The 25,452-nt window shown below is 42.5% G+C and overlaps 1 protein-coding gene across 4 annotated transcripts; it reads right to left on the bottom strand.

The window, feature by feature from the left end:
- Positions 1-363: 363 nt before the first annotated feature.
- On the bottom strand, positions 364-23,098 carry L3MBTL2 (L3MBTL histone methyl-lysine binding protein 2). 4 transcript variants are annotated; one of them, XM_088676624.1, is made up of 18 exons: positions 22,881-23,056; positions 18,267-18,525; positions 17,111-17,177; positions 16,055-16,188; positions 14,941-15,064; positions 14,376-14,455; positions 13,542-13,659; positions 12,256-12,390; positions 10,632-10,720; positions 7,694-7,925; positions 7,314-7,390; positions 5,982-6,086; positions 5,277-5,424; positions 4,809-4,891; positions 3,790-4,024; positions 3,061-3,159; positions 1,658-1,825; positions 364-1,365 (listed from the first exon to the last, which is right to left on the bottom strand). In XM_088676624.1, exons 4-18 carry the CDS (start codon positions 16,175-16,177, stop codon positions 1,085-1,087), a joined length of 2,097 nt encoding a protein of 698 aa, XP_088532750.1. In that variant the 5' UTR covers positions 16,178-16,188; positions 17,111-17,177; positions 18,267-18,525; positions 22,881-23,056; the 3' UTR covers positions 364-1,084. The 4 variants fall into 4 exon arrangements, with proteins under 4 accessions (XP_088532750.1, XP_034983847.2, XP_034983848.2 ...); XM_035127956.3 differs by lacking the exon at positions 17,111-17,177 and having other exon boundaries at positions 22,881-23,098; XM_035127957.3 differs by lacking the exon at positions 17,111-17,177 and having other exon boundaries at positions 3,061-3,126; positions 22,881-23,097.
- Between the last annotated feature and the right edge of the window lie 2,354 nt (positions 23,099-25,452).

A 25,452-nucleotide genomic window follows, 5' to 3' on the forward strand; every position in this document is an offset into this window, starting at 1 on the left:
TCTTAGGTCTTTTGAGTTCTAGCTAACAGAAAGAAAAAGGCTCAGCAGAACCAACAAGTCGTAAGTCTACCCACCCTGCTATAGAAACGTGTTTTTTTTGGGGGGGGGAATGATTGCTTTCTCTTTCTGAACCACAGCAACGCGTGGCCGGGAACAGCTAGTAGTTTTATAAAAGTGAAAAGGATTATACTTTTGGTGTCATGGTTATGACCCTGGGAACCATTTTGCCTGAGAAGACAAAAGGCAAAACAATCCCCCCTGCAGACAGATGTACTTTAGAAGTAGCAAACAATGCACAAGTTGCTTCTGTATGCCCTTGGTACCCATATTTTCTTGACCAGAGAAGACTCCAAACACAAGGTATTCTGACTAAGCTTTACGTACAAATTTCATTAGTACAGTTTGAGTTTGTTCAACAAAAGGGCAAAATAAACACATGGTTTTATTTACAGAAAGGATTGCAATACATTTTTCTCCTCTCATTATTGTCAAAGAATTGATTTACTCTGTTCATAGTACAAAGGGGGAGGGGGCAAGTGTATACTCCTACTCCTCACAGAGGAAAATTGGGATGATCCAAAGTGCATTGGGCTCACATGTAATTGGATTTCATATGTCCTGTGCCTTCTTAGACTCTGTGGCCAAAATGGCAGGAAGAAACAATGTAGCACAGAGGAAGACAGGGATAATTTGGGAGAGCAGAAGTGCAACTCACAGTTTTCTCGCCTCTTCCCAATACCATGGATGTGGTTCTGTATTTTATTGGCACTTATCTAGATTCTGGCTCAATTGGTGCAAGTTTAAAAAGACTGGAAGTACCTCCCTAAAGAGATCTGAAATGCAGAAGTTCATCCTTGGCTCCTGCCATGCCAGTCAGAAAGGCATAGTGGGCTTGCCTTTTTACATAATTAAATGAAATTTGTTTTGAGAGATTTCCTTTTTTCTTTTGAGGTGATCCATCAACTATTTAAAAACTACAGCTTTATAAACTGTGGTCCATGGCCCCGCAAATGAGGCCAGCAATTTCCTAATTTCTTCAAGGATTGTGGCAAAAGAACATCAAGTCACTTTGTCACATGAAGCTTTAGTCTACATCTTCATCCTTCAAGCAACTGATCAATACTGGGCTTGCTGGAGCTTCTGGTTCCATGACTTCATCCTTTATGCAGCTGAGCAGCACAGAGCTTGCTGGAGCTCCTGGTTCAATATCCTTATCCTTTAAGCAGCCACCTGGCATAGGACTCAATGGGGATTCCGTGTCCATATCTTCAACCTTTAAACAGCTGATTGGTACTGGTAGCGGTGGGGCTTCAAGTTCCATTGCTGAATCGTCAAGAATTTCTTCTTTCACCTCCACAGCAACAACTGCAAGAAACAGAGAGAGGGGCTACATTCACATTGCAGGACACAATCCTCAGAGCATGCACATACACAAGTAAGAAATAAACAATAGCAAAAGCTTGTGGTAAATTACATCTATATATACCAAGGCTGGGAGACCTGTGACTGGAGTTTCCTACAACAGCAAACAGATTCTGCACTGGAAATGGTGAGCAGGAAAATAGCTAATTTACACAACCACCACCTTCCCATCTCCAATCCCACTGGAGGGGGGGCAGCAAAAAAGCAGGCGCAAGTGACACCCCTTTTAACATACTTTCATCAGAAGCTGGTTTCAGTGAGGTCTTGCTTGCAGTTTGTGTGCCCTCCTTTGCTTTAGGGGCAGTCCTTTTCTTGGCAGCCTGTGCTTTCTTCTTTACTTCAGGGGCAGCCGTCTTCTTTGCTGCTTTCTTGATGGAACGGGCTTTAGCAGTCATCTTCTTCCCTTTGTATACAGAAGAAAGGCAGTTATAAGAAAACCCACCTTTGTGGCTGTTTTGCTTCTTATATTAACATCTTCTTGTTAAGTTTTTGTTTTGTTTTGTTTTGTTTGTTTGTTTTTGGTATGGCAGCAGCATTCAGTCAAGTGAGCTCTCAGTGCAGCTGAAATTACTCAAGACTACTGACTACTTCAAAGAGAGCTAGAATTAAGACTCATAGGAATCTCGCAAGATAGGTTAGGCCACTCACTGAACTTAACAGGATGCTGAACAATCAAACAGTTCTCTAAACACACCGTTACAACACTGACACAAGTGCTACTGATAGTCATTTTGGTTTAGCTTAAATTACAAGATGAGCTTTATGGCTGAGTGAGGATTTGAACCCCGGTCTCCTAGATCCTAGTTCAGCACTCTAACCATTACACCACACTGGCTCTCATATGTTTAGTCTACAGTATTTAGTTGGCCAGTTCAATAGAAACGTAAGGCGTTCGCCATCAGGCCAATGGTTCACCTAGCCCACTAAAGTCATCTGATATTCAGCCAGAGCTCATTTCCCACCATGTTAACAGAGACACTCTTAGTAAGAGATGTTCAGGGTTTCAAACACAATTGTTGTAGCCACAATTCTTGAAGAGCCATAGCTCATGTTCTGTACAAACAAGGTCCCTGATTCTGTCACCTGGCACCTCCATGTAGAAGGACCTTGGGTATTACAGAGAAGAGCCCTATTCACAGCAAGCCATCCTCACTGGCAGCATAAGAAAGGCATGCTCCTTTAAGGCTCAGGTTGGGTGACAGAGGGACAATGGGATGATGGGAATTGTAGTGCAACAAACTTGGAAGAATCACAGGTTCCTCATTCCTGACATAGAGCCAAGTCATATATGTGGTCCATCCAATCGAGAATCCCAATTCCAATAGTGACAGCTTACGGTGATTCGCAAGAATGCATGGGACAAGGCACAAGCTAATGATGAGGCAGTCCATTTCATGTCCTGTCAGACAGTCTTATCATCCACATTTCAAGCTACTCCGTTTTGCAATGCCATCCTCACAGAAGATAGTCCAGGCAAAGGTTCCACCCCCCACCTTCTGTACCTTAATGTTCCTTGCATGTGCACTGGTAGTTCTGGGCAGCATACTATCTGCAGGAAGCCTTAGGATCAAACCTTGCAATATTTGCTTTGTTATTAAGATGAATCATAGAGACAAGGTTGTTTCAATTGCCACTCACTTTTCCTTCCATATGGCTTCCGTTTCTTCTTCGGCATCTCCTTAGCTGGCACTGGTGACATAGGCTCTGCCACCGAGGAAACAGATCTACAATCAGAAACTACACAGGACACAGGAAACGTTAAGCAGCAGCTAAGTATAAAGACACAGCTGCATAAGGTTTCCAAGCAGGAGGGTTCATGATTAGTTCCCAGTTTAACAAGCTCGGAACACTTTGTATAAAAAGGTAGAGGAGACAGAGAAGGACAATTTTCTGTCTAGTCCCCCGCAAGCCCACAAGTTTGCTACATTTGTACATTTTATTCTGGGGCCTCACAATGATTTCATCTTTTAAAGAACGTTAGCGGCTCCGAGTAAGGTAATTCAAAGGTAGAGGAAAAGCCAAAAGGCTGCTCTAGTCCTCACTTAATGGGCTGCATGTATATGGAGCTGGTATTGAGAGCAGAATCAGTTTAACGACCATTTCTGCTTAAACCCCCCCCCCCAAATAGGGAGCTCCTGTTGTTTTGATTTCAGCTTCAATTCCTCATCAACTACTGAACCTGCCCAGTCTGGTTCCCAGCCTTTAACATGTCCAGGTTTCCTATGAAATAAAGACATAGGGTGGGTCACATGGAAGGTACCTCTTTCTCATAAGGGAAGTAAAAAGAATAGCAATAGGTTAGATTGCCACTAACAGACCTTGAATGAAACTGGTGATGCTGGATGAAAAGAAGATACATTCTCTTACCTGGTGCTACTGGGGGCTGTAGCTGGTAGCCTATCAGCTCACACCAGCCCACAGGATAGATATCTGGGGACTCACAGTCCACCCACTGGTCATATTCGCTGTCCCAACCATCAAAGTGTATCCTGAGAAGCCGATGTACCACTCGCTTCACTGTGGCCACACAGATAAGCCTGGGCTCCATCAAGTCTACTGCTTCTAGCTTGGCACCCATCTTGAAGCCATGGTTTGGGCAATCCTGGGAAAAGGAGCAGCACGATATACCCAACCTCAGATAATAATATACATCCATGAGGGCTGCATGCTTTATTGCTTGCTTGCTTGCTTGAAGGCACTCAACGTTATTGTTTTCAGAAATCCAAATTCTGCAGAATGCTTTCTGATTTTACATTTTTAAGCGTATGCACACACACACACACAAACACACACACACAGCTGTAAAACATTTTTTATTATATAAATATTTTAATTAATAAATAGCCAATTCTACTGGGGAAGCTTAGCAGTTCAAGTTGAGGGACAGTGTGGGTGTCCAGAAATGATATTTGTAATGAGATAAGGAATGAATGTAGACCAGGGAGAAGGGGAGGGGGAGCCCTATGCATGTAAGTTAGCAGTACCAATGCCCATGTTATAAATGAGAGATTTGACTGTGCCACAGAGTGCAGTCTTCTTGATCTCTTTTCAGCAAAGCACACTGTCAAGAGTGAGGCTCTGTCCAGCCTGGATCATTGAAATTCTATGTACAAAATGAATCTTACTTCCTTATCTAGACTGAAATATCCCAGACACTTGGACCTTTCCACTTAGGGAAGCCATTCACATCCCTTGATAAATCTGATAGCCATTTTCGGTAGCTTCAGGGAAACACTTTACACAAAATTTCATCAGTATGCTTGCATCTGCACTGCACTGTATCTAATAGCATTTCTCATAAGGCCATTTGCTTCTCAACAACAGAGCCACTAGTTTGGGGGGATGCTGGTGGCCTTTGAGAACTTGCCCTCCCACATGGTACTCACCAGGTTGAACAGATGTGCTGGTGCAGCCTTTGACTTGGTCTTTTCTAGATAGCTTGTCCAATTGAAGGTCTTGGCATCATGCCCTGAAGTATGAAGTTGAGGGGGGGTTACTGGAATGAAACACCCCCCCCCCATAAACACCACAACCAGAAGGAGCAGGAGAAGCATGCAAGTTATTGTCTGTCCCCTTGCACATATTTGCCCAAGAAGCAGCCAATGCCAGCCACAGTGGGGCAAAGCAAATGTTTGCTTTCCAGAGTGGAGATCAGACAGAACACAATGCTATTCAGAAAACCAAGTAGTTCTTGTTTCCAGAGGAGTGCAGAGGCAGGAAAGGATGAACAGAGTATGTTGGTTTCACACTAATAGTCTAATGTAAGCAAGTTTTTCTTAGCATTCTATTTTGCAGGGAAGGAGCTTAATCTGCCACGGAAGCCAGCAAAGAGAAAGAGAGCTTGGGGTCCTCACCTTTCGGAGGTGTCAGTTCAATGTTGTTCTGCTTACAGAAATTGACAGGGAAAATGGAGTGCAAGGAAGCATGGTAGCAGAACCAATCAGAACCATCCTCAGAGGCTGCGCCATCAATGCCAATCATAAGATACCCATCTAAAAGGACCTGAAAGACAGGCCAGGGGTGAGAAAGCGACCCTGAAGGTTGTTCTAAAGTATTTCATAACAGCAGTTTCTAAACTCAACAGAGAGGAGAGCTGGAGCACTCTATGGTTTTAAGTGCCTAAATATAACATACTTTCCTCTTACTTTTCTCACTCATTTATTTTAAAAATATTTATAACTTGCTTTTCTTTCAGAAACCAAGATCTGCACTCACACGTGCGTGATTTGAACATCACGTCAACACTGTACAAGCATTATTAGATTTTTAAAAAGCAGACTCATAGCACATAGCCGCTATTTTGTGACTGTTGCCTCCAACATTTTCTCAAAATTTGAAATCTGCCCACTGGCCCAAAAAAGTTGGCTCTAAAGTATATAAACCAGAGCCTTAATTTTTTATTTCATAAAAATTTATACACTACTTCTTTGTTAAAAAACAACAACCCCAAAGTGGTTCCTTTCTTCCTTCAAAGTCTGACTCCCAATTCCTTGAAAGCCCAAGGTGCAAAGCGCTGTGCTTGGCTGAAGCAGCCGCTCCCTCTTTTCAGACCGGAATACCTTACGGACCGTAGCCACACAAATGTTGCCCATATTCAAAGGGTCAATGGCTTCCAGTTTCATGCCTTCCTCAAACCAGCTACCTTCTGGGTAGACAGCACGCACCTGGAACAGATTACGGATGAGAAAGAAGTTGGTGATAAAGAAGTAAAACACATGCAGGGACATGTGTGGGTAACTAGAAAGACTGACCCTGGTGACTGGGGCGTAGGAGTTCAAATTGCTTTCCAGCTTTGCTGGCTGGCCTTGGGGAAGCAGCACTCTTGTTCTCAGTTAATTACCTGATATGCGAGAACAGCAGTGACCTACGTCACAGCACGGTTGCAAGGCTAAGTAGGATAAACATGATAAAGGGAAAGACAAAATCTCCCATTGCTTAAGCTTCCTCCAAGGTCTAGTCCTTCAATAGGGGAATGACTCTTTCCAACCACAGAAAGTCTTCCTCATATTTTTGCTGCAAGCCATCCCTGCTTTGCTTTCAACTCACCCAGGTCCTGTATCCTATCCCTAATAGCTCAACACTGTAATTTGTTTATTCGTGTACTGTATTGTCTTTTAAATAGCACCCCAAAGCACAACAGAAAAGAGACAGCAATCCATTAAGCAAAGTAAAACAGTGTTAAATCTTTGAAAAATAAAATGCAGCAGCGATTGAGGGCAAATTAACAATACCTCCTCTACTACTACTAATTTATTTCTATTGCTGCCCATCTGACTGGGTTGCCCCAGCCACTCTGGGCAACTTCCAACAAATTTTAAAACCACAGTAAAACACCAAACATTAAAAACTTCCCTATGCAGGGCTGCCTTCAGAGATCTTCTAAAAGTCAGATAGTTGTTTATTTCCTTGACTTCTGACAGGAGGGCATTCCACAGGGTGGGTGCCACTACTGAGAAGGCCCTTTGCCTGGTTCCCTGTAACTTCACTTCTCGCAGTGAGAGAATCAACAGAAGGCCCTCAGAGCTGGACATCAATGTCTGGGATGAACAATGGGTGTGGAGATGCTCCTGGAGGTACACAGAACTAAACTATAAAGAACTAAACATCAGCAAAAGTTTGGGAAGAGGCACTTCAGAAGGTGCTGAAGCACCAACAGTACTGGTGCCTGTCTCAGTTCTAGGGCAAAGTGATTCCATGGAGAGCCACCACAGAGAAGGCCCCCCCCCCGACTGGTTCATACAACACTGAGCTCCTTGGGCGCTACAACAGCTAGTCCCTTGCAGGGCAAGAGAGAGATTTCAAGAGCTCAATAAACTACAATCCCACAAATGGTGCAAATCCCATCTCACTTGGAGACCAAAGAAAAGAAAGAGACCGTAAACCTTTCCCACCTTCTTGAAGAGATATGGAACAGCATCGCAGTAGATCTTCCGGAAGGTAGGGTGTTGTGCCATGTCATTAGATTTTTCTTCCAGCAAAGACATAAAAGGATATTGAAAGTATGAAATAGTGAAACGAGAAATCTTGGATTTGCTAGCTAGCGGTCATCTTTTGGCAAGGAAAATTCTTCTTCTTCTTTTTCCATTTAAAAATAGTTTATTTGCCACAGCATGCATTTCAACCATTCTCATCGTCTTAAAAACTGTAAAATAACACACCATGCGCTCCAATCTCATTAAAAAGAAGGAATACATTATATCTGCAACAATCTGAAAGGTTAAAATATATACTTCAAGTAGAAGAGTAGTTTTTCTCCTATGTAAATCCTCACCCGTTCTCTTTATACTATGGCCAACCCTTCTAGACCAGCCAACAGGGTGGATTAAGGGGCTCCACATGTGGCACCAGAAATCATCAACGCTGTCCCCGTCTTCATAGAGAAGCCTCAGGCGGCCACCAATCACAGTGTCCACGACAGCCACACGTATCCAAGAAACACGGGTCTTGTCCACCACTTCCAGTCTCATGCCTTGGCGGAAGGGATACTTCATGTTCTCAGTCATCTGAGTAAACAAGGAGAGAGATGATCTGCTGCCTTCCATGGCCCTCCACCACAGAGATTGCGCAACTCTCTGCACTTTTACACTTCCTCCTCTAGAGTGCAGCCTTGCAGTTCTTCTTAAACATGGGATGCCGCATGAATCCAACCCCCACCCACCCAATTGCTGAAGCTTCCATGTCAACATAAAAGCATTCGGCCATCCATTCAGATTGGGTTTTTCCAAACACTTTCAGTAGCCCAGGTCATACACCCATAGTTAATGGTTTAGCATGAATGCAGACGACAGAAAGGGGACGACAGAGGACAAGATGGTTGGACAGTGTTCTCGAAGCTACGAACATGAGTTTGACCAAACTACGGGAGGCAGTGCAAGACAGGAGTGCCTGGCGTGCTATGGTCCATGGGGTCACGAAGAGTCGGACACGACTAAACGACTAAACAACAACATGAATGCAGACATGGCTCCCACTTTGCTCCTTTTCTAGCACGAGTGGGAGTCATGAACCATGGTCCTTGGCTCAGCGATACATCTGAATAAATTTTGGCTTCTGGACTCATTTGATTTGAGTCCAGATCTGAATCCCCAGTTCAGATGCAGTATTAAGCCGGGGCCAGGGTTTGTTGACCCTGCTCAAGAAGCAGTAAAGCAGGAGCCATCTGTGCATTCATGCTAAACCGTTAACTATTATATACCATGAAATGTGAATGTCCCCATTGCCCCCTTTTGTGTAGCCCAGAGCATTTATATAAATAAAACCACAATCTAACCTGATTTATTAATTTGTATCCTGCCCTTTCTTCAAAAAGCTCAGGGCAGCATACATGGTTCTACCTCCCTTTATCCTCACAACAACCCAGTGAGGCAGGCAAGGCTGAGAGAGAGAGACTTGCCCAAGGTACCCTAATACCACACTGACTGTTCTGGGGGGGGGAGAGTCTCAGTCAAAATTCCAGAACCTTCATTGGATTCATATTCTGTGTTAAGGGCTCATGCCCCACATCTCTGGCAGAAGCAGATTTAGCCAACATAGTGCTGTAAACCAGGAGGTGGAGCTACGAACCAGGAAGTCCTGGTGTAAATCGCAACTCTGGCATGAACTTTGCAAACCAGACTCTCGTGTCCCCTGCGCAAATCTGCCATATGTGGATATAACTGACCTACTTTACAATGATGCTGGCCTTCTTGAAAATTAATAAAATTATTTAATGATAAAAGATACAATGTGACTGGGGGGATACCCAACTAACTCATACCCAGAGTGGACCTACTGAAACAAATGGACCTAAGCCCATTGTTTTCAGTGGGTCTCCTCTGAGCATGGCTAACATTTGGTATTATCTGTTGTAAGGATTACTGAGATAATATATGAGAAGCACTCTGAACTTTAAAAAAGCTCTGGAGGGAAAATATATATATACAAAGCATTATTATTATTAATCAATGACCTTCTGCCTGATCCTACCCGTATTTATTAAAAGCAGATCCAACAGATTGCAGTGGAAGCACACGTGCAAAGAATTGCAGCCTTGATATGACCCAGAAGCAGTAACTCACTGGGTCTCCCCCAAGAGAAAGTCTCCTTGCCCCTAACAGCCCAATATACCATCTCTAGCCAAGGCAGCCTCGTAAAAGGGGGGAGGGAGAGGAAGGCATAATGAAGTATAACACTAATTACCCTCTCACAAAGTACATTCTGAAGAGACTAATCAAGACTGCTTAGTGATTCCAACTCTGCATCACTGGTTCGTGCCTGTTTAAATGTGGAAGCTAAAATTGCAAGAGCTCTTCCTCAATCCGCCATCTCACTATTCAGAGGCACAGATTATGAAGAAAAATCCCTTCAGGCCAAAGATGCTTTCTAAAATGTGCCAGCAGGGGGCGCCTCCCCCCAAAAGCAAATATAGCTAAATCGAGTTTTTAGGTGAGCTAGTGAAGGCAACAGACCAAACAGCAGGGCTTTAATTGCTCTTTATTTAAAAGTCTTTTAAACTGAAGGACATCGTGTCATGAATGGGGGAGATTACAGCTAACACATTCTGTTCATGTCTATCAAACAATGCTCTGGGCAGAACCCAAACACTCTGAAGAAAATTCTACCAACTTTATGCTATGCTGCTTATCCCAGGAAAAGCTCAGTCCTGAAACACATTGTGTATTCCAATGCACTGCATTCACATCCACACTATGCATTTAAAGCACTGTCATATCACTTTAACAGTAACTTCTCCCAGGGGTTCTTGGGAACTGTAGTTTGTTAAGGGTTCTGGGTTTTGTAGCTTTGTGAGGGGCAGTATCGTAACAACTCTCAGCACCCTCCCAGTTCCCAAAATTCTTTGGGGGAAGCCGTGAGTGTTGAAATGCTATAAGAGTGCTATAAGTGTACGGTGTGGAACTTGTAGAAGTGTCTTTCCCTTATCACCAAGTATCACCAGGCCTTCCGGACAGAGATAGGCTCCAGCATGGCTTGCAGCCCATATTAAATCTAAACGGGCTGCTGCAGCCTCCGACTTTGTGTTCTATGTACATTTGGACTACAATTCACATTCGCCTCAGCCAGCATGAGCAATGGTCAAGGACGATGGGTGGTGTATTTCTACACATGGTGAGGGCACCAGGTTGGGCTACTGGAAGAATGGATAAGTAGAAAGGCCTTGATTCTTTCCTCTGTGTGCAGGGGGATTGGGGGGGGGAGATATTTTCCCTCACCTTTATATGAAAATCCACAGGGATAGTCCTGGCTCCCACAAGCTTTTTCATGAGATATCCCTTCCAGTCGGTGTACTTTGAATGGATGGCTGTACAAAGAGGTATAAGATTGCCCAGGTAAATAATAGTTTTGATCTGAGAATTTAGTTTTTCTCCATTATGACTGTCTTAGTTGTATCTGTTTCGGTGTCCAATACAGTACTGTTGTTTTATTATAAAAGTGTGATTTTTTAAAAACTGCTATAAATTGCCCTCAGTATTACATATATGGTTGAAGGCTGGGATAATGATCTTCATATAATTAAAAAATAAACTTAGCACGCCTTTCATTCCTGCAGAAGAATAAAACACAGGGATTTCCTCATTTTTCTTCTTCTCTGGTTAAACTTAAAGCCTCCTTTCAGTTTACACTCACCCCAAAAATTACCTGCAGCAACTTGCTTTGCTCCTTCAAACACTGTAGTCTTTCAACAAAAGCATAAGCAACATCTAAGTCTCAACATACTACCACCCTGAACAGGCTCTAGATTTTTGATGGAAACTTTAGAGGCGACTACAGATCACCTTGAAGTGCATTGACAAGGGAAAGTTCTGCACTACAAGTAGTTAAATTATCCGACCTGCAATAACTATTTATTATTATTTATTTCATTTATCAGTTGCTTTTACAGTAAAATGTCTCAAAAGTTTGTAGGATCCAGGCTGGTTCATATGGGGAGAGGTGGTGCTTGAGGCACTGTGGTCCTGAGCAATAAAGGGCTTTAAAGGTCATAGAATCATATAATTGTAAAGTTGGAAGGGATCCTCATGGTCATCTAGTCCAACCCCCTGCAATGCAGGAATTTCAACAAAAGCACCCACGACAAATGGCCATCCAACTTTTCGAAAATGAGGGGTGCTAAAAAGTTGTAACATGACTTGGGAATTCAAAAGACATTTTGGTTAAATTAATATAATTTAGTTTTGCATGGTACATAGAATGTGTGTAAAATTGCACAGAGATAATTAAAAATGATTGCCAAGTACTTATGGTTATATTATACATTAATATTTTTATTGTCATCAACATTATTATTAGGCATTACTTGACACTTTCAGAAGTAAAATTAAATTTCTTTGGTTTTCTTAAAAGCAGTTTATGCGTTTTTTTCATCAACTGTAGACTTGCTAAGCTAAATGTTGTCCAATCACAAAAATATTAGCAGATTTTAATTCCTCACACTCAAAAACACATTTTTAACACTGCTTTCTGAAGAATTTTGCAAAAAAAAAAATGTTTTACCCCCTAAAATGACACATCCTAGTGGGACAGTCATCTAGAACAAGGGGTTGGACTATTTGGCCTAGAAAGCCCCCCTCCTCAATACCAATACACACATTTCTCCTTCATCTTTGCTTTCTCAGTCCCCTAAACAAAAATGGTCATATTGTAAGAACTCTCAAATTTACAAGCATACATGCAATTTGATAACTTTTTGCTAATGCCCCAATGTATTCCAGTGTGCAGCATTTAGGATTAATAGTCACTAGATCCAATGGGAATCATCCAACTTGAGAAAGGGCAATGATGCAAATTGTGAGTTAAATAAACCCCCAAAGCTGGGCAAGACTCAAAGACACTTACACTGGGGAGGCACCAGGATTTTGCTGTTAACAGCACACCAGCCAATAGGGTGAACGTCCACAGTACCCAAGTTGACCCAAAAGTCACTGCTAGAGTCATTCTCAAAGCCTTCATAACGTAACAGTGCCTTGTATCCTGCAAGGATTGATTTTTGGAGACAGAAAAGGAAAACAAGAGAACATTTTATTGCATCTTGAACACTGTCACCCTCCTTTTCTGATCACTATAGCAACAGTTCCTTCAAGACAAACTCTGTTCTCAGTGTATGGACCATTAGATGCCTCCAACCACAGGGATTCTACCACTTGTTTTATAGGAAGTTGCTCCACAGCCTGAATAACTCTGCCAGCTGGAAAGATAGCCTAGTGTCCTAATTCAGCTCCCCAAATCTTTTACAGTTATGCCCTGCTCTCAAGGCCCATCTGGAACCCTGGGTTGGGACACAGTACAGCATGGCAGGTCTGGAAGCCTATTCCACCAGTGCTCTAGCACAATGTTTCCCAAACTGTGGGTTATGACCTGCAAGTGGGTCACAAGCTTTATTGTTTTTACTGGGATGTCCTAAGCAGTGGTAATAAAATAGGCAAACTTGCTGTTAAAATGCATGAAACTGGTGGCTGCCAAAGATCTGAGGTCCAAAATTCATTTGACAATAAATCAATGGGTCACCTACCATGCCAGGTAAATTTGGGCTTGAGAGTCACCATACCAAAAAGGTTGGGAAACCACTGCTCTAGCACTTGCACTACCCACTTGCACTACCAAATGAACTTCCCTAGCAAATTGAGATCTACTAATAAGGCCTTGTTACAGATTCCAACTACTGTGGAGGTGAGCTTATTCTCTACAATAAGCAGGACCTTCTCTGTTGCAGCCCCAATTCTTTGGAATGCCCTCCCACAAGAGGTGCATGCAGCCTCCTCTCTGCTGTCCTTTTAAAAGACAAGCTAAAATATCCCATTCTGAAAAGGAAAAGAGAGCCTTCCATTACTGTGCTGCTAATTCACTGTTCTGTTACTTCTCTAGGGCTGCTTTTATCAAAAATGCTTTTAATGCAAGTTTTCAAATTAAATTATATTTTGAGCAATAGATCTGAAACCTGCTTGAATAGCTGTGTATCAGTGTTAAAAAGTAAGTACCGTAAATAACGTTTTATAATAGTGTTGCTTTTATTCCCTTTTAAATATGTTGCCTGCCTCAAGTCTCCAGATGGAAGCAGATGTACATTCAAATAACAATAAGGAAAGTAAATTACTCTTTTCTGTTATCCCCCTCAAGAGACCCACCTGCAATCTTAACAACAGAGGCAATCCAATACACACGACTGGGGAGCACAGCATCACTGTTTAACACTTCTACCTTCATCCCTTTTATCACATCTTCCCACTGATCATAAAGAGGCACCTGATGATGGAGTGGAGAACAGATTGAAGCAGAAAAACAGGGAGGCATAGAAAGAATAGCAAATTGTCAGAATAATTTACATTTGCTTGTGTGTGTATGGATGTGAAATTGCACACATGTGTGATGAGCAGGTGAGGAAATTGCTTTTAACAGAGAACTTTGTGCCCTTAACTCTGTTAGCTTCCGTTTCTCTAGCACTTTTCTATGCAAAAATGTGATTGTGGGAGAAAAGGGGGCATTACCTCCAACACTAGACGGAGAGTCTGAAGTTGGTCATTCTCCTGTTCACCTTCACATCCATGAATAGAACATTGTTAATCATACAGTGTATGTTTCTCATTATTGTAGAACAGCTTATACTTATTTTATGGCCATAGCAGTTTGCACTAGTTTTAATGTTAGCTAACAATTTGTTTAAATGTTCCCCTTTCTGGCAACACTGAATTTAATTGTTCACATATTTTTAAGCTGATTGCCAAATCTAATTGGGATCCATTTGCAGGATACTATTACTGTAAGCTTTTTATCATTTGGAAATCATAGCACACAGTTTACAATATGGGTATTCAAAGTCATCTTGATTTCATGTTCTTGTTTTAAAAAAATAATTAAGCTACTCTGAGCACTTTCCTGGGGACCCTTCTTATCTTATCGGGAGCCTAGGTTCTGTTGCAACACAACACATATGGGCTTGATGGAAAGTAGGGAGTGCTCACATGTTTGAAACTGCCAACAGGCGCAGCCTTGCATCCATGGTCCTGCAGATACGCTCCCCAGTCAAAGCCAACGATGAGAGCTGGGAGGGAACACAAGAGACCATCTCAACACAGAAGGTTCAAGGTTGGCAAACAGATTCGCCACAATAGGATAAGGACAGGTATGGACACATCTTCTATTGGGAGCATCATCCTCTTGGTGTAAGACACTGAGAGTTTCCGAAGAGCTCAGACATCTCTATCCAGCAGAAAGGAGAAAATAGCTAGATCTATTACAGAGAGTGCAGAACAGTCCAGACGTTTTTAGACTTATCCAAAAGCAGAGACTACTTTACAAGGCCAAAAACAGGAAGGGGACGCAAGTATCTCTCTCTGTGCCATGCAGGCACTCCTTCACCTTGCATCCACATCTATAGTGGTTATACATTCGTTCTTTTCTTTCAGCTGGCATATTCTATTCAACCAGAAATACTTTTGTGCAAGGTTCTGATGAACTTCCTATTTACCATGAGGTTTGAAGCAAGTGACAGCCTCTTACTTCCTCTGCCCACTTGCCAGCACTTACCATCCTGGCCAGTTGGCGTTCCATCTGCCAGTTGCCCTGTCCCCTGCGTATGGAGAAAAGCCCCGATTTTTGCAGACCAGGCTGCCTTGTGCAAGACTTTGGCTTTTTTCGTAGGTGGTTTGCCCTGTTAAAGTGTGACAAGACAAAACAAAATGATAAGAAGATGTTAATTCCCAATAGCCTTCCAGTGACACAAGGGGCAGGCAAATCTTGCTGTCTGTGATGGATTTGCAGGTTAAATGGATCAAACCAGAAGGGCAGCTTTAACGAGTACAATAAGTAGCTTTCCTAAATGAGAAGTAACTTTGTTATCTGTATCTGAAGATGTATGGCATGATATTTCAAAGACTATTGTTTCTCTCATCAAATGTATCTGACCCAATTCCTTCATTTTCTTTTGAGGAAACCCTCTTCTCCTCCAACTCACTCTCTTATCTTTGAACTATGCTGTGCCCTGTCAACTAGTGGGGCTGTCCTTTTTCTCCCTTCTGGTGCCTCCTCTCATACTGGAAATGCTTGCAAAAGATCACACTCTTTTTATTCTAAATTTGAAACAAACCACCACCCCGGTGTCATATTCACAATTTCTTAATTATACAATATTAGATTCCAAATAAGGCTTACTTATACAAGATTGTGTGTGTTTGAGAGATTAGACAATCTGAAATAACCACCACTTCGAGGTTCTTCTCATTACAATCACTGACAATGTTTGTTTTTTAAATCACACTCCACAAAAGCATGCATTGGAAAGGGTAGAGAAAAATCTACCTGCTTAGGCCTCTTCAGTAACCTGTTTACAAATATGAAACAGCAGTTAAAGAGCAACTGTTCTGTGTTAAGTGATCTTTAATATGCTGGTGCATGTGAGTGTGCAATTCTATGGGGAAAGCATGGCTTTTCCAACCCCAACTCTCCTCTCCCCTGCCAAAAGCTGCTTCCAAATAATTAGTTATCCAGTGCGGCTGTCTGCTAGGTGCCTCCTAGCACCTGAAGTCCCTGCTTCATGGGAAAATGGCTTTTTGAATATCCCTGGCAGGCATCCAGCACTGCTTACTGTTATTTTCATGCCTCGTTTAGCAAACAGCAGCCTCGTTAAGTGGGCCTTGCTCACCTGCAGCCTTGCCAGGATGCTGGCCTTCTTGGAATTTGAAGAGTAGCTTCTGGAGCAGGAGACGCTGCAGAAACGTTTGGTCTTGGAGAAGAAGGCATCTTTTGTGCCCACAATCCCACACATCTCACAGACAGCTGAGGGGGCACAAATACAATAGGCCTCAGCAGCAGGAAGCAAATCAGTTCCATCAGAAAAGCCCAAGGCTACCAACGGGGATGATTAAACTTAGGTTGACTGGGAGCCACCTTCTCCTGAAAGCTAGGAGGAACTATTTATGTCTCACCCACCCCCAAAACAAGGGGTGAATCAAGGGGGAATCCTAGAGCTAGTCGGCATGTAAGAAGGGCAGGTAGCAACAAAGGGGAAAGTAAAGGGTCACTTGTTGCTACTGATTCAAACTGCTCTTGTCCTGGCATTTCAACTAGCGGATCAGAAGGAGAGAGCAGAGCCCATAGTGTGCTTTAGGATCCCAAAGAGAGACACCTGAAGGAGTTAAGAGAGTGCCACTTATTGCACTGGCCACTAGGAGTATCAACCAAGTTGGATAAAAAGCACAAAGCTGACAGTACTGCATTGCATAGAATTGACTATAAAGCAGAGAGATAAACTACTTCCATAAGTTGGGGGCATGGCGCTCAAGAGGGAACCTGTACCTCCAATAGCAATTGCATAGGTTGACCCAAACATCACACAAGCACACCCTATGAGGCTGCCCAAAAGCACCTCTGTATGGCAGTGCTCCAACACAGGAAATGTGTTACAATGCAGACAGACTCCTGATTGCAGAATTTTGTCTTGAAGCCAGAATTTGATAACTTAAATTCCACCACAAAAGCTGCGACCTAATGGATTGGAAAGAGCCTCTACTCCACCCTCTCATTTTGGACACAAAGGATGGCTAGCTTTTTGGGTCCTCTGGGTATATGCACACATACATACATATGCACACATTCTCTCTCCCTCTCTCTCTCTGCCACCATCTTCTCTCTCTCCTGGGGCACCCCACTTTCTCTCCTGGCCATTTCGTTTTCATACACACACAGTCCCATAGCTCACCTCCCCATCCTTCCTACGCACTTGGTCACTCTACTTTCTGTTCAGCTTCTCATTTGTCAATCTGAGCCTTGAAAAGCACACAGAGTAGAAAGAGAAAGTGAAAAAGATTGTCATTCGTTCAACTTCCTCCTTTGCTTCTATGTACCGGTACTTTTCAAGGGGGAAACCAGAAAGCATCTAAGCCACCTCATGATGAAGGGACCAGAGAGCAGGGGGCACCATGTTGGTAACCCCAACCTTATCTAGCTCCATTGCGATATCACCATTCCACAATTTTCAAGAAAGGTTTGTAGCATGAGGAATTGCTGGATATGGTCTGGTACACTCAGCTGTGTACGGTACATATAACCCACCTTGTGGGAGTTTCATGATTTTCAGACACACTACCCCAAATGTACAAGTCTGGCCCTGCAAACGTCTCCTCTCAACACAAACCTTCTTACTAAAGAAGCTTAACACCAGGAATACGATAAGGAAAAATTATCAAGATAGTACTTTTTTTAAAAAAAATGTTTATTTCTCAAATGGATTTTGAGTACAAAATTTGAATTTTCTGGGCAGAAGCTTTGCTTGCGAAACAATATGGAATAATTGAATTGTTTAATTTCATGTTTTTTAATAAGAACATATTTTCAGGCTGTGTTGTTTTAAAGCTACCATTAAAAACAAGTGTAAAAGTTCAAATACAACTTAATGTTCAAATTGTAACATACAGTACAGTATTTCTACATACAAGTTTCCATAACTGCACTGAATTCATGGAAAATGTATGTCAAAATCTTTAACCAAACTTTTTAAAAATAGCTTGTTTGAAATTGTTTTCTTGGGAGCAAGGCCCCTGTAGATTTAAAAAGTGGGCAGAACTGCATGATACGGTAGTGAATTTTTGAATTATTCCATATTTACACACCACTGTTTTTTCATGCAATACCATATGGCTAGGCATACTGCGTATATGCAATACTCATGTCTGTATGAGATAATATATCACACACACACTCCCTATTAAAAAGCTGATACTGTATTATATTTCGTTTTGGCTCATCCTCCAAATGTAGTGTATTCCATCAACTATCTCTACCCCCCACTCTAGAAAGAATAAAGCTGCTTTGTATTCAATCATTTACAGCCTTCCTTTGCCACAAAACACCAGTACCTGGCTCAGACCCACTTTCATCTGGCAATCGGCTGGTAGGTATTTTGGCCTGTGGAGGCAATGTAGGCAGCTCCCCAGCTTCTCGATCTGCTGCTTCATTCTCACTAGAGTCTTCCAGGAAGGAGGTACTGCCACTCTCTCCACTGCTGCTGTAACGCCGGCAGCTATCATAACCCCCAAAGAGATCCAAGTCATCATCCTCTTGCTCCTCATTCTTCTGCTCCAAGGATGAGGCCTTGCAAGGGGCCGGAGACTCCAACTAGCAGCAAAACAGACCGGAGTATATTTGAAATACCCACAGACATGATGGTGGGAAAGAGGCATTCAGTTCACATATATCAGAGGCGGAATCATTTGAACAGGCTATTAGCCAAGGAAGTGTTCGGTACTTCCACTAATGATGAGGTCCCATACTCCCTCAATATGCTCCCCTTAAAATATTACATATTTATTTACAATACTGTGATGTTTCCTTTAAGCCCAAGCAGCTAACAACAACAACAAAACTAGAACAATTTAAACCAACACATATCAAATATCAAGTGAAAATATTTTTCAGACAGTAAGTGGAAGAGTAAACTGGAAGAGCTGCAGAAAAGGGCAAGCAGATTATCAGATGCTGGACTAGATAGGCCTTTGGTCTGATCCAGCAGAGATCTTCTTAGGTTCTTAACAAAAAGAAAGTTTTTTTTTTATTGTTAAAAAAGACTTTATTGAAACATTTAAAAGAAACATTACAGCAAAAGACAAACAACCATTCCTCTATTGCCATAAAATCACATTTCAAAATTTTAACATTTCACACACACGCAACACGAATCAAAATTACATTTATAATCTTACCACTCTATTATTTCATAAAAAAATTAACTTCCAAACTTGCCCACACCACTTAGCTGTAACTTACTCCTACTACTTGCGTTGTTAATCCATACAAATCAGCCCTAACATACGGTTCTCCCCCATCCAATTACCTTTCTCTATTACCGTGTTTCTCATATTATAAGACATGTCTTATATTTATTTTTTCCTCAAAAAAACACACTATGGCTTATTTTCAAGGGATGTCTTATTTTTTTCCTCCTCCTCCTGCTGCGGCTGGCATTGCTGCTGCACCTATCACTATGTCTTATTTTCGGGGTATGGCTTATATTCCTTGAATGCTTAAAAATCCTGCTATGGCTTATTTTATGGGTATGTCTTAAAATATGAGAAACAGGGTATTCCCCGCGCTGCCTCAAAGTAAACAGATCTTTAGCTCCGTTCTAATATCCTTTTTCTTAAAATAATCCTCTACATATTCCCATTTCCTGCTAATTGATTGTTTTGACTTATTCCTAATTGCTGCCGTCATTCTATCCAAGCTCATAAAATCTATTAATTTTACCTGCCATTCTTGTATTGCTGGAGCCTCTACTTTTTTCCACATTTGTCCTATTAGCAGCCTTGCCGCCGCACATGCATAAAGAAAAATACTTTCCCTGTCTTCCGGAAGGTTTTCGGGAATCAAACTTAATAGAAAATATTCTGGATTTTTCTTAAACGTGAATTTTAACATCTTTTTCAGTTCCTCATACACTTCCCCCCAGAATTTAGATATCTTTTCACATCCCCACCAACAATGTAAATAGTCACCCACCTTATCTTTACACTTCCAACAGTGGAAGTGTTGGAAGACAAAAAGAAAGTTAATTGGACAAACAAATAATATCCGTTAAAATTCCAGGAGAATGGAAGCGTTTTCAACTGGTGCTAAAAAGGCAGAGTCAAGTCCAGCCAAGTTTATTAGGGAACGTGGCATATATATGACTAACAATATGAAAATGCATCTCTATTCATTTATCATGTGCCTTAAAATCTTTAATCCTGAAGTCATGATAACTCTCAAAATTTTAGGGTTGACTTTTTGAGGTCTTTAGTGAGCACCACATGAATTACAATAGGCACTAGTTCACAATCAGAAAACAGTGATGTGGCAGTAGTGGGCAATTGCACAAAAAGAAGAAAAAGTAAAACTGATGCACATCCTAAGGAGTATACAAAATCAAGCTAGAATAATTGGGGGGGGGAATGATATAACTGTATATCATTTCAGTCTTCTTTGATGTTTCATAACTTCAATCTTTGCTAGCATTTTCCAATTCCCCCCCCCCCTTTCAGGGAACACTGTCTATGTTGATGCACCTCCTCCAGGGAACTCCTGAGCATCTGCTGTGGAATTTCTGCATATTGCAGAGGATTCTGGAGAATTCTCAATAGCTTGTCTCAAGTCCATTTGAAGTGATACCCTGGTCCATTGGGCCTAGCCGTCAACCTGACCCAAATCACCACATGAAACATGGATTCAAGCAATGTTAGGACGCTGTAGGCAGAAATGTATGAGGGGAACCCCAGCGAAGCAAACAAGTGAGTTAAGCAGACTTTGGGGGTAAGTGGCCATGACTATAGCCCAGCTCTGTAAAGACATGAGGTAAACAGTGAAGCAGAAAGAGATGTTAAGTTAAGCACCTTTGTGAGTTTAGCAACATACTGAGGAAGCCAGTGCAGTCAAACATCCTACCACCTTGGTTTTTCTTTCTAATTCAATAAGACTGCAATGTCAAGCAGGCAGCAGATACCCATAGTAGCCCACTACAATTTGGGGTCAAAAACATCTGGCCACATCCAGTAAAGATTACTTCAGGCAGATTAGTCAAATCTTAACCACTTTTTGCAAGTATAACCATCAGGACATTTCCCACCTAATGTTCAATGCATGTTTATGGGAGAATAAAAAAAACAATCTAAGCTACAGCTTATGAATATAAAGCCCCAGCAAATAGCTATTATAGACTAAGTAGTTATTCAACAGGAAGGACATGTATGTTTGCTTTTGCATATTTGTTGTGAGGGATCAAGCAACATGCTGTACTGATTTAAGTCCATTTACGCAGCAAGCCACCAAATCACTACTGAGTTCATGAAGTTCTTTGCCTACAATACGACTACTCACCCAGCCATAACGCACCCTACAGCTGGAACCACCACACCATAAATATCAAATTCCATTTCCTGTCTGAGCTCCACCTTCTTCCACAAAGCATTCCTATAATCCCAAGAATCACCAGTTTTACACTCCTAACCAATTAGCATCTTCCAATCAATGTTGCATTAGCAAATCCAACCCTTATTCCCATCTATTGTGTGATCAGATCCTACAATACATTTAAACTGTAAGTTGCCCCACTGTTGTCAGGGGAACTTGCTCTTACATTTGCACAGGATTGCAGACTGGCGAACTCACCAACCTTTGGGTCCAATCTGGAGAAACTGTCATGAGCAGCAGGTAACAAAGCATACACCAAAACTAATTCTACTGACTACAGTCTAATTTCAGTGGAAGGATGGGGCCATGTGGGGGCCAAGGAAGACCTATCCCGGCCATGGGCACAAAACTGGCGACTCCTGAACTATACTGATGGTGCTCAAACAAATACCAGTAGCTGGATGTTACTCTGATTCTATTGCTACTTAACTGTTCACTATGCAACCTGTCATTTAGTTTTAATAGCAGCCAGTTACTAATTTAATAAGCTGTTTGATAAGCAAGAAGCAGTGAGTTTCACAGAGAGCAAAGCCAGGAGGTAATTAGCCAATATGCTTTCAACAGGTCTAGCGCTGTCCCACATACATCTTTCAATACTTAAAAGAAACTTACATGTGTGCAGGATCATTCACATAATAACACACAGTAGTTGGGAGCATCACTCACATGGATTCAATGGGGGGGGGGGGACCAACACTTTCAGTCTATTTTTATTTTTTGTCAAGGGCCGCAATACAAAGTAAATATAGCATTGATACTAGAAACAAGGCATACTGGGGAGAGCACAGAAGGAGTAAAATGCATTTTGGGGAGGGGGTGAGCTTTGTCCCACATGTTGGTTTTCTAAAAAGAGAAATAACAGTATATTTAAGTAACATTAAGGCTCCCATCAAAAAATATTTTCCCTAAAGGAAAATCTATAGATTTTTATTATTTATAATTATAACCAATAAAATATATATATAAAACGCCTAGAAAAGAAGAATCTCTTTAAACTAAAATACACTTGTGTATGGACTTATAAAATACACTATATATAATCTGATTTGTAAAAATAAATAAATAGACACAGCATTACAAAAATCGCCTTTTGATTGAGGAAGTAACAAGTATTCAATTGCTTCCAATATCCATATCTATCCATCTACCTACCTAGCTAGACTAGGAAGGAGCAACTGTCTTTGAAAGTAAGAGAGAAAGACAAATGAGTTAACTTTCAAGGAAGCTTATTTGAAACCATTTAGGGCTAAAGAAAAGTGCATTTCCTTGCACACAGGGGTCCAGCAAGAAGGGCGGTGGGAGAGAGACACGGGTTGCGGGGCGAGATGCTTAGCCGGAAGGGGGCACCGTCTATGAGGGAAATATACTGTTTTCCGTTTTGACATGGAACACCCCCTCACCGCCCCTCGCCCTAAGCAGGAGGCAGGCAGGTGTGACGTTATTGCGGCACCAGAGCAAGGAAGTTGGGAGCCCTCCCTCACTGCCGCCTCGTCGCTAACCGAGCAAAGCAACCACCACGACCGACTTACCGCCGGGCCCCCTTCCCGTTCCATGGCTCTCCTCTTGGCCATGCAGACGCCGAGCAGCACCGCCAGCGACAAGACGCGCCCGGCCAGGCGGCGCGCGCTCCCTTCCCCCCACGGAGCGCACGAGCCGCCAATAGCCGCGTCGCCTTCGGAGTCCTCCGCGCGCACCTCCAAGACGCATGGAATCGTTCGCGCTCCCGCCGCCGCCGCCCAATGGGCAGAGAGAGAGAGAAGACGCGGCGCCGGAAGAGCTGGAGGGGGCGGGGTGTTGGCGTGTGGACTGGACAGCCTTCGCTCTACCGCGCGCAGCGTTCTGGGAGTTGTAGTTTTTAGGAGGCGCAACTTTCACTCAGGCTGTAGACCCGTTGGGGAGAAAAACAACAACAACACACTCTTAGAACGCCTCTCCTCATGTTCTCAGTGGGGTGTTTACTTTGCAGAGAAGGCAGACCATGTGCCAAGTCCGTTCCTCGAAGGGAAAAAGGCACCGCCTCCTCCCAGGCCATTGTCTGTCGGCCCTGCAGGCAGCAGCCGTCCTGGAGGGAAGCCCCCCAACCCGCTAACATCATCTGGCAGAGGAGCGCTCGACGCTACCCGCTTTCCTGTGCCAGCAGCTGCCCGCCAGGCAATCCTTAGCAAAGGCCAGGCTGCAGTCGGGCTCTCCCTGCGTTATAAGGAGTGTGCCTGAAAAGCGAAGCGCCGCCTGCACTTTGCATTCCCGACCGCTCGCGTTCTGTCACGTAGCGAGCGAGGGAGCGAACAGGGCCCGGGTCTCCCTCTATATTGCTTCCCACAGCCCTTTGAATGTGGTGCTGATCACTGCTAGAGCAGACAGCAACTCCTCCTCAGTCTATCCGGGGGAATTCAATGGGGCTTGCCAAATAATATTTGGAAAATGCCCCTAACGGCTGCAAGCAAGCAAGCAAGCAAGCAAGCGGCCACCTTCGACTACAGAGCTAGGCAGAAAGTGGACCAGGATTTTGCTGATAGATCTCTGGGTCTGGGTGCTTTGAAGCAGCCGGTCGCAAGGATTTTTGACTTCTTGTTGATAACAATGAATGGCAGCAACAAAATTTCTCTCTCTCTCTCTCTCTCTCTCCAAAATACATACATACTGTACATACGTATCTACTAAAATAAGAAAGCTGTGTGAGGGGAAAACCTGGAGTTTTGTGTACAAGGACTGTGAGTTCAATTCTGTACTGACACTCAGAACAAATTCCTGGGCTTGTGGGCTCAGAAATGACAGCTCTCACAATAGTTTGCACAAATTAGATATTGCACAAATATCTAAATGGTATAAAAGGACACTTGTTGATAGCTTTAGCAAAATGCTAAGAGTATATAATATACATACATTACTAATATCTATTACTATACTAATAAATCTACATATTACATATGTATATTACTAACTTACATTACTAACAGTGAACTCATTCTCTTGAGTGTGAATCCTTATGTAGACAAAATGGCATTGTCCTCACACAAGGAGCTAACCTCAGGGCTGAGGAAACTAGGAGGTTTGCAGAAACAGAAACAATATTTAGAAAAATAAAACCCTAAAAGCAGGCTAGGGCAGCCCATCACTGACAGAAGGGTGGAGCACTACAGAATCAAAAGTGTTTTAAAGGTATGTTTTTTTGGTCTCATTTATTATTTATCTTTTAAACAAATGGAATAAGGGAGTTTCCCGCAAAAAAGGGAGGGTTGACAGCTATGAATAAAATGTTTAGTGTGAGGAACTCTGAAAGACAATTACACCATCTTAATCATTCTTTCCTTCCAGTGTAGCCCAGTGCTTTTTTTCTGGGGGTATGCATATAACCTAAACATTTTGTGAATCTTTGTGCTTTTGTCCAGTTACTGTATTTGTTTTTCATGATTTTAACTATAAAATGGTGGTTTTCTTGAGTCAAAATGAGAGTACCCCTAAACATTTTTTAAAATAAAAAAAACACTGGTGTAGTAGCCTACACCTCAATTTAAACTAAATTCAGCAGCTGATTTAGGCTGCATTCTATCTCCCCCTATATTCCAATTTTGAGGAATATAGCCAGACACACACACCCCAATAATTGGGGTGTTTTCTCTCAGTTAAAGCCTTACACCTAGAATTGCAGCTGCCTATTTGTTGCCTGTTAACTCCTCCCTCCCCCTGCAAAAAAGCAAAATGCTTTCCTCTTGCCACAACACAGAGAGAAAAAAACCTAGGCTAATGCTTGCTCAGTAGATCTCACTGTGTGAGGAGAAAGATAGAAGGCAGCCAATAATCACGGTCAGCACATGATTTATTTCAATTATGGGGACCCTGAGGCCCTCCATATGTTGTAGGACTCCAACTTCCATGTGTCCAAGCCAGCATGGCTAAAGATAAAGGATGACGGGTGCCAGAGTCCAGCATCAACTGAAGAGTTCCCAACTTCTGGCTGATTCAGACACTCAATCCCAACAGCCTGTTTGAACTGCATAACAGGGTTTTGTACTTTTTGGATACTACTCTGTGTTGTAGTCTGAGCAGCTAAATTCTCACTCTATTTCTTGGATGAAAAGTACTGAGATAAATTTCTAACCT

This window comes from Zootoca vivipara, chromosome 9 (genome assembly GCF_965207765.1).
Source record: "Zootoca vivipara chromosome 9, rZooViv2.hap1.1, whole genome shotgun sequence".
Lineage (NCBI taxonomy): Eukaryota > Metazoa > Chordata > Lepidosauria > Squamata > Lacertidae > Zootoca > Zootoca vivipara.

Coding starts and splice junctions, on each gene's coding strand:
- L3MBTL2 (XM_035127956.3), bottom strand. CDS start 22,922: ATGGCCAAGAGGAGAGCCATGGAACGGGAAGGGGGCCCGGCG. Junction 10,721..12,255: donor AATCCTGGTGCCTCCCCAGT/GTAAGTGTCTTT, acceptor CTCTTTGTACAG/CCATCCATTCAAAGTACACC. Junction 4,025..4,808: donor CAGCACATCTGTTCAACCTG/GTGAGTACCATG, acceptor TCCTTTTCCCAG/GATTGCCCAAACCATGGCTT.